This window comes from Gymnogyps californianus, chromosome 1 (genome assembly GCF_018139145.2).
Source record: "Gymnogyps californianus isolate 813 chromosome 1, ASM1813914v2, whole genome shotgun sequence".
Classification (NCBI taxonomy): Eukaryota; Metazoa; Chordata; class Aves; order Accipitriformes; family Cathartidae; genus Gymnogyps; species Gymnogyps californianus.
In genome coordinates this window covers 84,033,555-84,049,422 of record NC_059471.1, presented here as the reverse complement: position 1 = coordinate 84,049,422, position 15,868 = coordinate 84,033,555, and the positions used below count along the sequence as shown (strand labels likewise).

Here is a 15,868-nt window from a genome sequence, read left to right as displayed (position 1 = left end):
TCGTTTTGGAAACGGTGCTTGCTGGCTGACATCCAGTAGGAGTATTAATACCCTCTGACCAGAATCTGTTAATCATTAATGTGCTTTTGCAGTCAGGCCCAGGCTCTACTGAGTCTGTGGTGGGGTACACGCAAAGAGAGGATAAAATGACAATAAGGAGGTCTACCATGGAGAAAAGGAGAACAGGGTGTTCTCCAGGCCAGCTTTGTCAGATAGACACCGTGGAGCTGACTCTCAGCTAGGGGAAATCGATGCAGCTCTACTTAACCCACTGGAATTAACAGAGATTTTGGTCATCCGCGTTGAAAGCTAAAGGCGGATAAATGCAACGACCTCTCTGCCAGTGCAGCTGGTGTAAGTTACTGGGATAATTTTGCACTCAGACTCCTTCTGGTCCTTAGATCGATCCAAGTAAGTGCAGATCGATCCAAGTAAGTGCAAATGGCCTGCCAGCACTTCATTTTTATTTATATAATGCTTCTGCCTCACTAATCAGAGGTTTAACTTTGCCATGATTGCTCATAAAAATGGTGTTTTCTCCAGTCATAGATGAGGAATGGCAAAAGACTCAATGCGTGCCAAGGGAAACCTGCGTAGAAGTTGCCAAAGAGCTGGGTACAACAACCAACAAATTTTTCAAGCCTCCCTGTGTGAACGTGTTCAGATGTGGAGGCTGCTGCAACGAGGAGAGCCTCAGCTGCATGAATACAAGTACAACTTACGTGTCGAAAACGGTAAATGAGGCTATTCATCTGCTTTCTTTTTACCCTGGCTCTCCAAGAAGGGAGGGGAAGGAGGATGTTTTGTTTCTGAGATCCTGTTATGAAAGATCTGTCTGCACTATCATAACAAACAGAAGAATTAATTTTTTATCCATACAGAGTGAATGCAGGCATGTGTAACAGCATTTTACATTAATGTTGCATTATTAAAAATGGATATATATGTATAGACATGGAAAATCAGGCCCTGAGAAAGTGACTGCAGGCTTACGTGATGTTAAGGAGTTTAATCCTTATTTGATGTATTGTTACTTGGACCTGGGACCTCTTGAGAGTATTGGCTCATGGGAATCCTCTGCACAAAAAGATTAAGAGAGATACCAGGAAATTTTGCTGTGTGAAGCCAGGAGTCCAAGAGCTGCACTTTCAAAATTGCTGTCAGTGCCAAAAAGGCTGGCTAGTAATTTTGGGTGTGCAGTTTTGCAAGTGTAAAAAGGAGACATTTTCAGCAGGAGAGACCAGATGCTCTCCATTTGAATGCCTCAGGATCTGAATGTCCCAAATCACAAATCACTTTGGAAAAGAAAGGCTTAAACCAGTAGTCAATTACTGCTTAGGTGCAACAGGCGACAAATACCTGAGTTTTAATGACCAGTGCCAAAAAGTGACCATAAAGAGAGTAGCCAGAGCGCTTCTTTCTGTAGACGCCCTCTAGTGTCTATGTACTGAGATACCTTGCTCCAGTGGGTGCCTGAGCAGAGCTCCAAGTTTAGTACTTTCAATCAGCTCTACGGATGAAACCATCTGTGTTCGTACCTACAGAAGGAGCACAGGACACTGGTCCTCCTTGACTGATCTTCACCTTGTGCATCCCTACTTATAGTTGATAACACCTTTTGATTTGGAGTAATATATTAAATTCTACTTACGAAAAAGGCTTTTCTTTAAATCACAACAAAGATCAAGGGCAGTTGTTTTAAAAAGAAAATTGAAGTCCTCATGGGGAGCAGGTCCAATTCACTTCTGTATTTGTTTCAGGTTTGTTGGAATGTAAATCCACTGTGTCTGGTTGTACTGGAATATAGCTGGAGTAAAATAAATCAGGGCCCGTCCTTCTTGCGTCAATGTTCATTAATTGCTTTCATTCCACACCAGAAGGAGAAAGCTATTATGAGTTGTTGGCCACACACAAAAGACATCCGATCAGCTCAGGGAGCTAGGTCACGCTAAAAAGTATTTATTTATTTATGTGTTTTTGGAGCAGCAGTTCATAAGTTTGTTGAAAAACTGCAGTTTTGCGGAGTGTAACATTCCTTTAGCATCTTTCAAAATAACCATTCCCTCAAAAGCCCCCAGCTAAGTTCCACTCCTGGAGACACCACCATTAGTCCAGATTTACTCCTCTAAAATGAATGGAATTACCCCCATAATAGTGAGACCATTTTTTTTTCCTTGGTATAAAATGTCCACTGAAGGATATTCATGCCACCTAAAGCTAGACACTGAGACACCTCAATTTTTAAATGTCTAAGCAGTCTGGCTTAGGAATACTTCTCAGCCCCTGCATATGGATGCAGCATTAAGCCAAGACATGCTGGCATGCAAAGACGTACTCTTATGCTTTGGTTTCCATGGGAAGGAAGCTGGCTTGGGGGGGCAGAGGGGGTGTGGGTCACTTCAACAGCTCCCACACGTAGCTGCCCAAGGAACCAGGGCTTCCACAAGGCTACTCAGAGATCACCCTAAACAATTTGGATGCACTGAAGGTAGGCTGCTTGGTTCCTTAGGCTCCTACTATAGTCAACAGGGAGATGTTTCCAGGACGATTCCCTGCAGGAACACAGCTGAAGTGGAATGAACTCTCCTCTATTTACTCCTGTTTCTTCCCTCTCTGAGGAGGTTATGGGGGTTAAGTTAGGCCCCTGAAGATGCATGCTGTGATTATACCCTAGGACAGTTAAATAGCTGTCTCCATAAGCAGTTGAGATTCAACTGATGACATAACTGAGAACAAAGTTCCCAACACCTCTATCTTTTCCATTTGGCCCTAGCATCCAGAAGAGCCTTTTCAGTGTGTTTGCAAATAATTTTGAATGGTCTTGCGTGTTTAATAGCTGGTAATACAGCACTGGGACCACCGTTTTGGCAAGTTCCTACCTTGGTGGGCATTGCTTACTCTTCAAAACCCTCAGTGCCCACCTGCTCATTCGTACCTATGGTAACTACCTCTAGAAAAGAGCAAGGGTGGGAAAAATGGTGGCAAAGAATACGAGGTTTTGATTTAAAACTCCAAACATTAGCTGTATAATGGAAACTGAAAAATAAATGTTATTTCATCCACCTAGCTCTTTGAGATCTCGGTTCCCTTGACAAGTGTTCCTGAGCCTGTGCCAATCAAAATTGCCAATCACACAGGCTGTAAGTGTCTATCAAATACCCAGCGTCATCAGTACGCCATCATACGAAGATCTGTCCAGTACCCAGAAGAAGACGGGTAAGTTCCCTTATTTACAAGCTCCTATGCATGTTGTGTAGTCCAAAGTATGAAAATTATTTTGTTCTGATTTGGTCATTATAATGGTGCATTCACTTTCTGTTACCCCAACAGTGTTTCCAAATAACTTGATTATCACTCAGAGTTAGAAAGCTTCAACTAAACCTGGTGAATTATAAGTGAATGGACACCAGAATCCAACAAACAGCAGGCCAGTTCAGCAGCATCTGGAGTCATTAAGACCTTTAGGTGCTTGAGCGGGGGACTCAAAGTGCATATATTAGCACTGTGCTCCACTGGAGCTAGTTGGGTATGTGTGCATAGACTTTTTCAACCTGACACGAGCAACTCTGCTCACGCATTATTTAGCCAGGGCACACAGAGTGCTGTGCTCAAGCTAAAGCCCTCTGCCATACCTCATGGCATGTCGGGTCAGAATCAATGATGTGAATCATGCCTTTTCACTTTCCAGCCCAGTCCTGGTTTGCATCTGTCAGGCTCATTGGCTGAAGAAAAGTGATTTCACATCTAACTCCAAAATATGGTATAAAATACCTGTAGTCCTGGTGAGAACAGGCTACATCATTAATTTAACAAAGACTCCAGAAACACAGGTAGCTTGAGTGACTCATTGGAAGTCAGCTCAGATGTCTCTGTCTAGCCCTGCAGGTAGGCTTGCCCCCATAATTGCCCTTCAGTTAGACATCTGGGCTGGGGGAGAGGTGGCATTTCAGCAAAGCCGCTCCAGCCCTCACTCAGCCTGCTGGCCAGGCTGAATCCTCTTCCTACACAAATACAGAAGAACCTCAGCCTTCTTCCAGTTTGTGAGTTTCCCTCCCAGACCAAAGTGCCTAAAAGTCAAACTGGCCCCTCTGACCCTGAAAACAGTCCACTGTACATCCTTAAGCATGGGCAAATTTAAATTGGAGCTGCACTTTCTGGCAGCATGGCAAAATTGAATACAGTTACATGGCATGAATAGTGTAAGACAAAGACCACCCTGGGTGGGGTAGAGCTGTTTTATGGAAAAGTGGAGCTGCAAAATTGTAGCTGTTTCCTAAGGATGTAATCTGAAATGTGTGCTGTACCTGCTCCTTCTAGTTGCTGGCAGCCAGACAGCTCAGCCCTAGCAGCAAAACCATCCAGTCCCAAGGTTTTCTCTTTGCAGCAGTATTGCACACAGATGCCGTACCTTCACGTAGTACAAGTGGCAGACCCAGCATACTAGCAGGCTCATTTTGCCAAATGACTACACTGATGCTCCTATTTATTTTTTTAATTCCTATCTTTATTTTTTTTTTTCTTCTAGATGCCCCTTTGCCAACAAACTTTGCCATAATGGATGGATCTGGGATAGTGACAAATGTGAATGTGTTGTAGATGTACAGCACCCCAACAGACGAGAAGGTAAAGATGAAATTACAAATGGACACTTTTGCTTACTATCTCCAGGCTGCTTGTGTTTCATTTTGGTTTTGTCCCATTTTTTCATTGAGAGAGTTATAGTTTTGATTTCACGTCCCTAGATAGACTTGGCTTATGATGTAGAAACTCACCTGAAAATAAACACTCGTATGTGCTTATCCCCATCTCATGTCTTTTGCTTGGACATTTTACTCCCTCTATATTAGTAACCTGAATAGGAAATAGGAAAGTATTAAAAAGAGTTAGTGAAGTTGGCACCCTGGATAAATTTTTATTTTACATGGGCCTTAAATTGTATGATAGGCATTAGGGAAAACTTCTTAACTGTAGAAGAAAATATACCCTGGAATAGATTGCATGGGGAAGGTGCTGAATCTGTATTGTGGGAAATTCTTAAGAACAGACATATCAGGAATAAGACTATTAGCTGTAGTCAGTGCAGAAGATTATATGACCTTTCAAAGTATTTTACTATTTTTTACGATAATACTGAGGTATTTAGAAAGCTTTCAAACTGATATGTCCTACATACTCAGGAGTATGCAAGTATACCCTTTCAGGTCTGTGGAAGGAAATGGAAGAAGGTAAAATTAGTAGAAGTGTACACTACTTCCCTTTTCCTTCTGTTTTTCCTGGAAAACTTCAATCTGTCAAAGAAATTTGCAGGAAATAATATACTGGGGAGTAACTGTGTAAGTCTAAAAATACTTACTAGCAGTAAACATTAAAAGAAGTTAAAATTTCCCCAAGCCCTGTATAGGATTTTTAAAAAATTGTTTTTCTCAGGAAATTGTACTCGTCAAAATAAAATTATCATAGCACTAGAGCAGACGGACACAGAAGGAAGCCCTGCCTTTGTGGTTTAACCTACATGCAGCAAGCAAAAGAATAAACCATCCAAGGCAACAATAAAAGCAAGCTGGCAAGCAATTCCTAGGCTAGCAAGCCAAAATAAAACTAAATAACCTCATGAACTGGTCTGTTGATTACAATCTCCTAATATTAATAAGCAAGAGATCAGTTGCATAGTGGTTTCTGTAGGATCTGTTCTCATTCTGGATCAGATCATTTGACCATCATTTGACTATCAGGTTAGGTAGTTAAGCTCAAGTTAGACTTTTCACTCAAGAAAGGATTAGTACTCTGTATTTCAGAGTATGTCCAAAGGACTGTGAATAGCCAGAGTCCTCCTAACTCTTAGCCTTTTGTAAGGTCAGCTTGGAGCATTAAAAATTGTGGCTTGTTGAATTATAGCTTTTGTTGACATAGACTCAATATTTCCTCAGATAAAATATCATTCTCTGAAGTACATTGTGTTTGGCACTGGCTGGGACAAAATAACTTAAAATCTGTGTTTGAGGTCGAAACAAAGTGAGACTGAAACACTCTACACCACTTCACACACGCCAAGCTTTATCACCCCAAGGAAGGGGTTTGTCTTCCAAGAATTTGGGGCAGATTCCTTCCTCCCTTCCAGCAGGACTTGGGTTTTAGTCTGTCTGGATATTGGTTTTCCAGCATTAAGTAAATAATATTGAAGGTTTCTTTCAAGTAATGTGCAAGCCTTTTCTGGTCACTGAGATCAGAGCTGAGGCTGCAGAGGTCGCGGACACAGGTTACATTCCACATTCCGTAGGTTAAATCCAAGAGCTAATTGTAAAACTACAGGAAATTACCTTCCCAATGACACATTATATGCCATGACCTTTAACCAGGGATGTGCTGCTAGCATTTTAATAAAGCTTTCACAAAATGTGTTCCCTCTTTGCTAGGATTAGCCTCATATTGTACTCCAGATGTGTATTTTGAGGGAAGACAGATGAGGTATTAGACAGTGCGTTCACTTGGCTGGGGTTTTGTTTCTGAAACAAAGTATTTTCTTCTTTCTTTAACTGACAAGTGTGCATATGCGCCTTATCAAAGCGCTAGACCAGCTCGCACCTTACTAGACTCAGTATTACTTTTGCAAAAATTTCCAAAGTATATGGATAATGAAGTACATCATTGAGTAGTGGGTGTGATAGTTTGAGTGCATGTGCATTTTTGTCATGGGTATAGACTAAATCCTTTTTGAGATTTCCTTTTTAAAACCTGCTGTCCAGTAAAGATTTGTGCATTCCAAAACCTAACACTAGGCTCTTTTAATGTACAGGCCCAAAATAAAGTATTTTTATGCAGGGTTCAACCCACAAGAAATAGCAGTATTAGAGTAAGTGAAATAATCAGCCCAATCCTCTCAAGTCCTTTTCTGCACTGTAAGTTACAACAGAAATTCTGAAGACTAGAATCTATCAGAGTGTACATGTGTGAGCTGTAGTGATTGCAAAGAAAGAGTTAGTCCCTTCAAAAGCAGGATTCAGAATGTAAAGCTTACCGCTAAAAGATGTATGTGCTATTGCAGGGCTCCCTCCTCTTGCTGAGCTGGCTATGTGTGGACAACATATGGAATTTGATGAAGAAAATTGTGAATGCATCTGTAGACAGAAGTGTCCCACAGATTTCTTTCAAAGTAAAGAGAACTGCAGCTGCTATTTGTGTAGGGAGAGCCAGGAGAGCTGTGCTCTAAAACACAAGATATTTCATGCTGAAACCTGCAGGTAAGTGTTCCTTGTCATTCAGTGTCTATGCTGCAAGATCTGAATTAGCTTGCGCAGATGCTGGAGGTGCAAGTGCTGAATTAGCTAGGAGGTCCACCCCGGATAAAATACCTTGCTGCAGTCAGGGAGATAATAATAATAGAGATAATATTTACAATACTTACCTCATAGAAGGAGTCTAAGGTTTATGTAATTAACATGTTTTAAAGAAATCTGGACAAGGATGCTATTCAACTAACAATATTTATTACTTTTTTTTCCCTAATCTTAAGAGAATGATGGTTAATACTGTGCTACAACTGAAATTACTGTGTGACACAGGGAATTTACAGTGAGATACCAAGTCTTGCATTTGTAGGTAGGTAGAACCCATCCCGTGTTCTCTGCAACAGCTGAATGCAGTCTCACGGACGTCTAGGGACAAAGGCTCCCTAAGTTGGCACCCACACCATACAGCACATTCCTTATTCAGTTTGTCCTCAGAGCAAGTGATTTTCTAGAGCTAATGTAATTTTGTACACATACAAAGCCATTCAATCTGCTCTGATTCCACTGAGGAGGAGGAAAATTGTTCTGGGGCTGTTATACTCCACACGTTTCCCTAATCCTTTTGTGTAACTAGTTTTGAGGTTTCTTTGCCAAAACTTAGATAGAAAACGCCCTCTTAAAATACCCGTTTTCATGCATTAGTTTGTTTTTTAAATTTCTCAGAAAGCCTTGATCCCATGAGGAGACCCAGAAGCATGCAGTAGCTCAGTCTGAAAGTTTATGTAAGGACAGTTAGCATCCAGTTTCCCTAGGTACCTTAGCAGAGCTGTAGTTCACTGAATGGTCACCCACAGGGTCCATTCTCACAGACTTCATAGGTTCATTCATGGAGAAGAAGCTGTGGAAGAAGTAACCTTTGCATCTTTAGGTTCAGCTTTGATAATATGGTCAAGCATAAAATAGTTGACAACAAGTATAAAAATAGCTAAAAGGATCAGCAGAGCTGAAAGTGAGCATGAGAGACTTGGTCATTTATGTGTTTCAGACAGGTGGGAGGGGATCAATGCAATCATTTGTTTTCATGAGTTTGGCTTCTAGAAATTACTATGATCTGGACACAAGACTTTTATGCCCAGTACTCCTGGAGGACCAAAGCTGAAGCGTCAGGTGAGCTAAGGTACTTCGCAGAATTTGAGGGCAGCACTATCCGGTGCTGACACTCTGGACTTCACTGCTCTCAAGAAATGAAAGCATTACTTAGGTCGTGAGTGTGGACAAACGGGCAACAGCAAGGCACGTTGCTGTAGACAAGAACTGTCAGGCAGCAAAGTCTTGTCTCCCTGTGTGGTAGGGTGTCGACACTTTCCCACGTTGTCTAGAGAGTATTGCAGTGTTCAATGATGAAAAAGTTGAGGAATGTGATAGTGAAGAATTATCATATTACAATGCTTCTCCCTTTTTGCTTTTTTCTCCTTTATCAAACAGCTGTGAGGACAAATGTCCATCACAACCCAGAACATGCCCAACTGCAAAACCAATATGTTCCAGGCATTGTCGTTGTCCGAAGGAGAAGAGAGGTTCTCATGGGTCCCAAAGCAAAGAAACTCCTTGACTGAGCTTCCCCTATTCTCCGAAAATCCACTGCTTTGCAAAGTAGCTGTCACTGACTTCCAAACAATAGTAAACACGAACATCTTCCACATTAATAGCAGAAGAATGAATCCAGTCTGCATTTATTTATTAGAGTAATCACTAACTGCAGGTGAATCCTCTGGGACATTGATAATTTTTCTCTAAGAGGTAACAACAACCGATGAATTGCTGGCTGCATGGAAGAAAGAGTGGAAAGAGCCAGTTCAATGTTATGGAAGATGAAGCTGGTGTATTGGTAAGAGAGTCACAGTCACCAGCCAGTCTTTCAGAAACTGAGACCAGATAATCTTAGCCTCTGAATCCTTAGCTAATGCAGCTCCTGGGTGAAACTTTCTTCAGAAATTCAGTGTACAGGATTTGGCTTCTAATAGGTTCAGCACTGAGTTATTTGATCTACTGTCCAGCTTAGATTATCATTTTGAGTTTATTGTACAACTACTGTCAGATGTGTCATATTTAAGTGTATATAAGAAAATAAATACATCAGTTATTCGAGTGGTTTTGATTTTTCTCTGTTATTTTAAAACACTGCCCAACAAAAAGAAAATAAGCAAAACCCCAAAGCCATCTCAAGTACATCCTTCTTATGTTTGTCCCACTGGGACTGGCTTCTGATCAAACCCAGGTCAAAACAAGGTCACTTGATCCAATAGTTTCAGTAAAGAAAAATCATTTTTCCCACGTCTGCCTGACAGCCATGTGTGATTTATTTATTTGTTCCTGGTGTACTGTGTTAATCTCCCTAAGGGGATAACAGCCACACTAGTACTAACTCTTCAGTGATTTTTGGAAAGGCACAGTTCACTAAAAGATGGTTTTCCTTTTAGCTTACCATGCTATGAAAATATCTCCTTTGCACTGAAATTCCTTTCACCAGTGTGAGGCCTGAGTAACAGTGTTTTAACCAACTCAAGTACAAGGACAGCATTATTTTCTGAGCCACTGAAGTCTGGACTGAGCCAGTCCAGAGAAAATATTGTAAGCAATAATCCTGAAGTGGAAGTGATAGTCTTGACGACGGAATAATTTTTTCCCCTTTGCTGAATTCTCCAATTCTACACTGCACTGTGAATGAAGGGAATAGAGCAAATGAAACAACTGCTACAGAGATGGAAAGCTTGACAGAACACAGGGAATATAAAACGGCTTTCTGATGTGCATCCGACATTTTTTTATATTTATATAGGGAAAAAATAGATTGCTTTAAAATAAAATTAGAGCCAAATCCTGCAAGATTGACTGAATTGTTGGACAAAGCACCAAACAATCTAACATGTCTTTTGTCTGAGGAAGGCATTTACGATTTCACCCTGGATGACTGCTCTGAGCACTTCCTAAGCCGTCTGTGATCTAGGTCTATGCAAAAACAGCGGCAGGCTGTTTTTGTTATCTGTGCTGGGAACTGGCCTGGGATGCTCTGAACAAGCAACACAGTCTGACCTGTAAGCGTACTGGGTGGAGCCCCTGCAGCAGGGTTACCTACCCGTCTGCACTGGGCTCGAGTGCTCAGGGGTTTCCTCCAGAGTGAAGGCCACGTGCAACTAGCATGCACTCTGCATGGACAAGAAGGGGAATGTGAGCATGGACAAGAAGGGGAATGTGACCCCAGTGCAAAACCAGGTGAACCACCCTGGCAGCAGAAGCACACCCTTACATTTCCCTTGCTCCTCTGAGAGGCTCTAAATTCAGACAGAGGTACCTGGTGGGTGAAGTCCCTGAGCTATACGAGGGTCCATAAAAGGAATGAACTGCCCCATCACTTCTCACCTAGGTCAGTCAGGGGCACCCCGACCTCGTGGTTGGATTGCCAATAGGCTACACCATTAGCACATTCCTCAGAAAGCCAGGGAGCTCCAGAGGCAAACCAGACACTTAACTGGTGACACCAGAGGCATATGGAGTAAAAAACCACGTTTGTGCAAAACTATACAACAGTATTTGTACAGCTAAATTCTGTGGAAAGAGTTGAAGTTTTGCATTTCCTAGCTTTTCTTAAAGTGAAGCTTAGAAACTGGAACCCTGTATTAATTATGCCTGAGTCTCATCAAAGTCTCATCTGTAGAGGCTTCCTCGGTTTTCTGTCCTGACCAGTGAATATATTAACTTTTTTTTACAAAACAGAACTCCTCCAACCTGAAAGACAAATACGTCTGCTTCAACTCCAGAAGGCTTTTACATAAAGCAGTCACTGAGGGGCTGAAAACCATGTTCAAAAGCTTTTCCCACTGAGGCAGAGAGGGATTTGAACATGAGCCACCTAACTCCCAGGAGAGCGCAATAGCCATTAGGATACCCATGCTAGAAAGGACCATCGCTGACCACCACTGTGAACCCTGCTCTGAGGTTTTCACACCTCCTATCCTGGTTTTGGCTGGGACAGAGTTAATTTTCTTCATAGTAGCTAGTATGGGGCTACGTTTTGGATTTGTGCTAAAAACAGTGTTGATAATTCAGGGATGTTTTAGTTACTGCTGAGCAGTGCTTACACAGAGTCAAGGCTTTTTCTGCTTCTCACCCCACCCCACCCCACCAGCAAGTAGGTTGGGGGTGCACAAGAAGTTGGGAGGAGACACAGCTGGGGCAGCTGACCCCCCAACTGACCAAAGGGATATTCCATACCATATGACGTCATGCTCAGCTTATAAAACTGGGGGAAGAAGAAGGAAGCGGGGGATGTTCGGCATGGTGGCATTTGTCTTCCCAAGTAGCTGTTACGCATGATGGAGCCCTGCTTTCCTGGAGATGGCTGAACACCTGCCTGCCGGTGGGAAGTGATCAATGAATTCCTTGTTTTGCTTGCTTGCGTGTGTGGCTTTTGGTTTACCTGTTAAACTGTCTTTATCTCAACCCACGAGTTTTCTCACTTTTACCCTTCCGATTCTCTCCTCTGTGCCACCAAGGGGGAGTGAGTAAACGCCTGTGTGGGCCTTAGTTGCCGGCTGGCGTTAAACCACACCTTCCTAGACCACTGAAAAACAGACCTGTGCCTGGAGGTCTAACTCAGGACTGAAGATACCAATGGGAAGGAGTGACATGTTGCCATGTCTACAGGCTTTGTTCAGCCTAAGCCTCTGGGTGAGTTTAACCCTTAACCTCAAAATTTTGTGCTTACCTCTTGTGGATCACTTTGTGAAATGCTTTGGTAAATATTTTTGATAGAAACATGCTCAAACAACAGAGAATGTGTGATCATCAAAAACACACCTGAAGGTCAACGTAAAATTCAGTGTTATTTTCACATTTAATCCCTACAGGTTCTCTTACCTGTGAGGGATTTCCATTTTGCAGCAGCGATGTGCCAGAAAGCTTGTGAAATCAGAACAGGTCTTAGGCTTACCGTGAAAGTGGAAAACTGCTTGTGGTGGCACTCACTAACAAGAGTGGCCTAAGCAGCAAGCACACTTAAATATTTATCTAGTTTATAACTTTCACGCTCCTTAGAGATACTTAGCCCTAATTTCCAGAAGGCTTATGAATGTACTTCTTTATGCTTCAAATAGGATTGTCAACTCTGGTACACAAAGTTGAAACTCACACTCAAACCTTTGCAGGATAACAGACTTGGGGGGGGGTGTGTGCACACGTGTGAGTACGCGCACACTAACCTCACCCTCAGCTCTTTCCCTCCTGGTGCAGCACAGGACCTCACACAAATCCTTCTCTCTCCATTAACCCATTACCCTGTCACCCAGCTGCCTCTGGCCTACCAGGTCACAAAATGAGGCGGAGGTGAGCACCCACGCTGCGCCAGGGCTGGCAGGGGAAGGGGACGCCTCTTGCCGGTGTCCGGTACTCAAGGACGCCACAGACACCAGGACAGCACTGCAGTCCTGTAGCCTTCCCCTGCAACTCAGTACAACGCATCCATCCCCTCTCGTGTCACCTAACGCATGGCACTGTCTGTGAAGTAAAGCAGAGACGCCTAAGAGCTCTGAATTGACCAGATTCACACTCACCTGCACAGGAACATGAAAATATCTTTCCCTAGCCCTACAAACCAATTGCTTGAGTATGAGCATTGGCCATCCTTCCCCTCCTGTTGGCTCCTGTAGAAAAAAGGCTCTTCCACCTTCTGAAGCCTTGACCCACCTACTTTTTGGACTGCACTCACGCACTACTGTGTTTGCAGCACAGGGATCTTACAGCTTCTTTTCTTTACAATAAATTCCCCTCCTAGCAGATCATCTTTTCCAAAGGTCCTGTGCCAGTCTCTGCATTGCAGGGTGCTGCTCTTTTCCACCCCACTCTGCTGTATGATTAGAAAGTGACCAAAGCTAGAGCATATACTGCATATTTGTAACGTTCAGTAAAATACTATGTGGAAAAGCTCAAGAGTTTAAGCACAATGCTGTAAATGCCAGTGCTGCGTGATGGTCTTCACTGCCATAGCCCCAAGAAGATCCGGATGTCGCTAACACCGTGGCACAGCCATAAATCCTTTACATGGAAAACCAGGACTAAAAGGAGGCTCTGGGTGGAGATGGAAACACGAGCAGATGATTAGAATTTGATGAGGATTTATAAAAACTCATAATGTTATTTTATTTGAGAAATTCTGGATTCTTCAATCCATTTAAAAATATTCAACAAACTTTAAAACAGTTTAAATAAAAATGCTTTATGTTATCTTTCATATCAATACATCAGAATTTAATAACAGAGATTTAATATAACAATTCAGAAGACTTAAATGAGGTATGTAAAATTCATAGCAGATCTGTTTTTTGACTGATGTCATTACCTCTTAACCTGTGACTAAATTACCTTCTCAGAGGGAAGGTTATTGAGCAGAGGAACGTCCTCTTTGAAGTTTGAAATGCCTTTTATTACTGTGTTCAGCATAACTTGCTTTTTAAGCATATGGACATGATTTACAGATTTCATAGCCAGAATAATGCTAAAACTTCCTGTTATGGTGTGTCTTAATTTTTATATAGTGAGGGAGGTCTTTAATGTGATATTTGGATTATTGCCTCTACATATTCATGTGTATAAGAGGAATGAGAATACTTAAATAATAATTGTTAATTCTAAATAAACGCACATGAAGTTTCTAAAACCACCAGTTTTTATGAGTAGCTAGCTTTCACTTGCATGTGCTTTTTGCAGGGAGGGGGCAAGGGAGAAGACTGAATGAGAATAATAGCAAAATATGCACACTGCATTTGAAAGAGTCAGGAAATCTTTATCTACTTGCAAAAAACGTACTTGACTCCTAGAAAAACAGAGGTATGTGTGACCTTACAAAATGCTGGTGACACTGAAGAAATTCAAGCAAATCTTGAAAGTACTGCTATCATTTACTTTGAAAGCCATTGTATGTCATGTACTGTGACATTGCTTATAGCAAGCATTATTCATAGGAAGGCTGACAGACCATATAACAATCCTGTCATATTGTCCTGGTTTCGGCTGGGACAGAGTTAACGCTCTTCTTAGTAGCTGGTACAGTGCTGGGGTTTGGATTTAGTGTGAGAATGATGTTGATAACACACTGATGTTTTAGTTGTTGCTAAGTAGCGCTTATCTTAAGCCAAGGACTTTTCAGTTTCCCATGCTCTGCCAGCAAGCAGGTGTGCAAGAAGCTGGGAGGGGGCATACAACACATACTCATATACATTGCAAACATGTAAATCTGTATGTATCCTTTGAGCATCAACTCCAGCTGACTCTTAAGGTCCCTTCCTGTTTTCCAGCCCAAAAAAATGTGAATCTGCTTGGGTTTTTTTTTGTTTTCTTGTACCACTGTAAGCCAGGAGTTATGCTATTTAAATCAAGAGTTATTTTGCTTTACAGTAGTGTTAAAAAAGGAAAGAGAAACTTTGAAAACCCAAGACAAAATTTGTGGAAGCTCCTTCAGCTGCCAGTTTCCTTTGTATTTTCTAAATAACTGATAAATACGTTTCAACTTTAAAATATCAAAGAGGTTGTCACCTTCTAATTTTGGACTCCTGGAGTGAATTGGTCTCTCTGGAACTACAAGGTGGTTACCAGGACAAGTGAATCTATGTTCTCATTTATTACAGTCTACATTAAAACCCAAACAAGTCAGGGGTTACAAATGATGTACTGCCATTCATTTTATTTCTGTCGGACTCCTACATCAGCAGTTACTCAAAAACTTCAATAAAAACTTTTCACTCAGGGGGAGAAAGTCTGTTTTAAATTAAGTTAAAAGGAAACCGCTCCTTTAGCCAATAAAGCAAAATGAGTACATAAAAGGATGCTGTCAGGGCTTGGTCTGTATTTTGACTTTTATGCCATTAACACTCATCTTTGTTTCCACTTTTATCATACTTTACAATACTGCTCAATGTGAAAGGTACGCTCAGGTTGAGAGCATTGAGGATCCATGACTTAGTGTGAACTGCTTCATTTCTTAAACATCAAAAGCTACCTTTAAAATGTTTATGGCTGAATAATCAATGATTTTTGTCTGCATTAGTATATGCTATATATTTAAAAATATCCAGTTATTGAATGTGATTACAAAGTAAGTGTCAAGAAAAGAAGGTAACAAAATAGGAAGCATTCCACCTAGTCTTCTGCCCCACTTGTTTTGCTAAGTGGTATTTTTAATTGGTGAAGACTGTATCTCTAACATGTGGCTTAGTATCACAGGTCCAGCTGAAACGGTGATGCAAGATACCCAGACTAACCCATCAGTTTCTGTTAGGTGACTCATTGGCAAAGCATTTATCCAAAACTTTCCCTTGACCCTGGATCCCGCTGTCTGAGCACACTCATGTGCCTCCTTTGCTCTTCTTTTTTTCTCGGGAAAGCATTTCTTGCTCCGTATGAACAGGCTAACTGTTCAGAAATGTGTCTGAACACTCAAATACGGTTGCATAGTGGTTATTTAGCTTCACTCCTCAGAATAAAATAACCAATACAAGTGATGAAACACAAGGAAAAGCTCACCATATCTGCAGAAGAACTATGCAACACTTCTTATCAATATTGTCTCCATAATAAACTGCAGTATTTTC

The 15,868-nt window shown here is 41.6% G+C and overlaps 1 protein-coding gene across 1 annotated transcript in view; it reads left to right on the top strand.

Moving 5' to 3' along the window:
- VEGFD (vascular endothelial growth factor D) overlaps positions 1 to 9,374 on the top strand; it is a 31,707-nt gene extending 22,333 nt beyond the window's left edge. The window contains exons 3-7 of the mRNA XM_050902728.1: positions 544 to 734; positions 3,068 to 3,216; positions 4,526 to 4,623; positions 7,043 to 7,238; positions 8,712 to 9,374. Of these exons, the coding sequence (XP_050758685.1) occupies positions 544 to 734; positions 3,068 to 3,216; positions 4,526 to 4,623; positions 7,043 to 7,238; positions 8,712 to 8,838 (761 nt within the window). The 3' untranslated portion in view covers positions 8,839 to 9,374. The remainder of the gene's footprint in view (positions 1 to 543; positions 735 to 3,067; positions 3,217 to 4,525; positions 4,624 to 7,042; positions 7,239 to 8,711) is intronic.
- Positions 9,375 to 15,868: the final 6,494 nt, after the last annotated feature.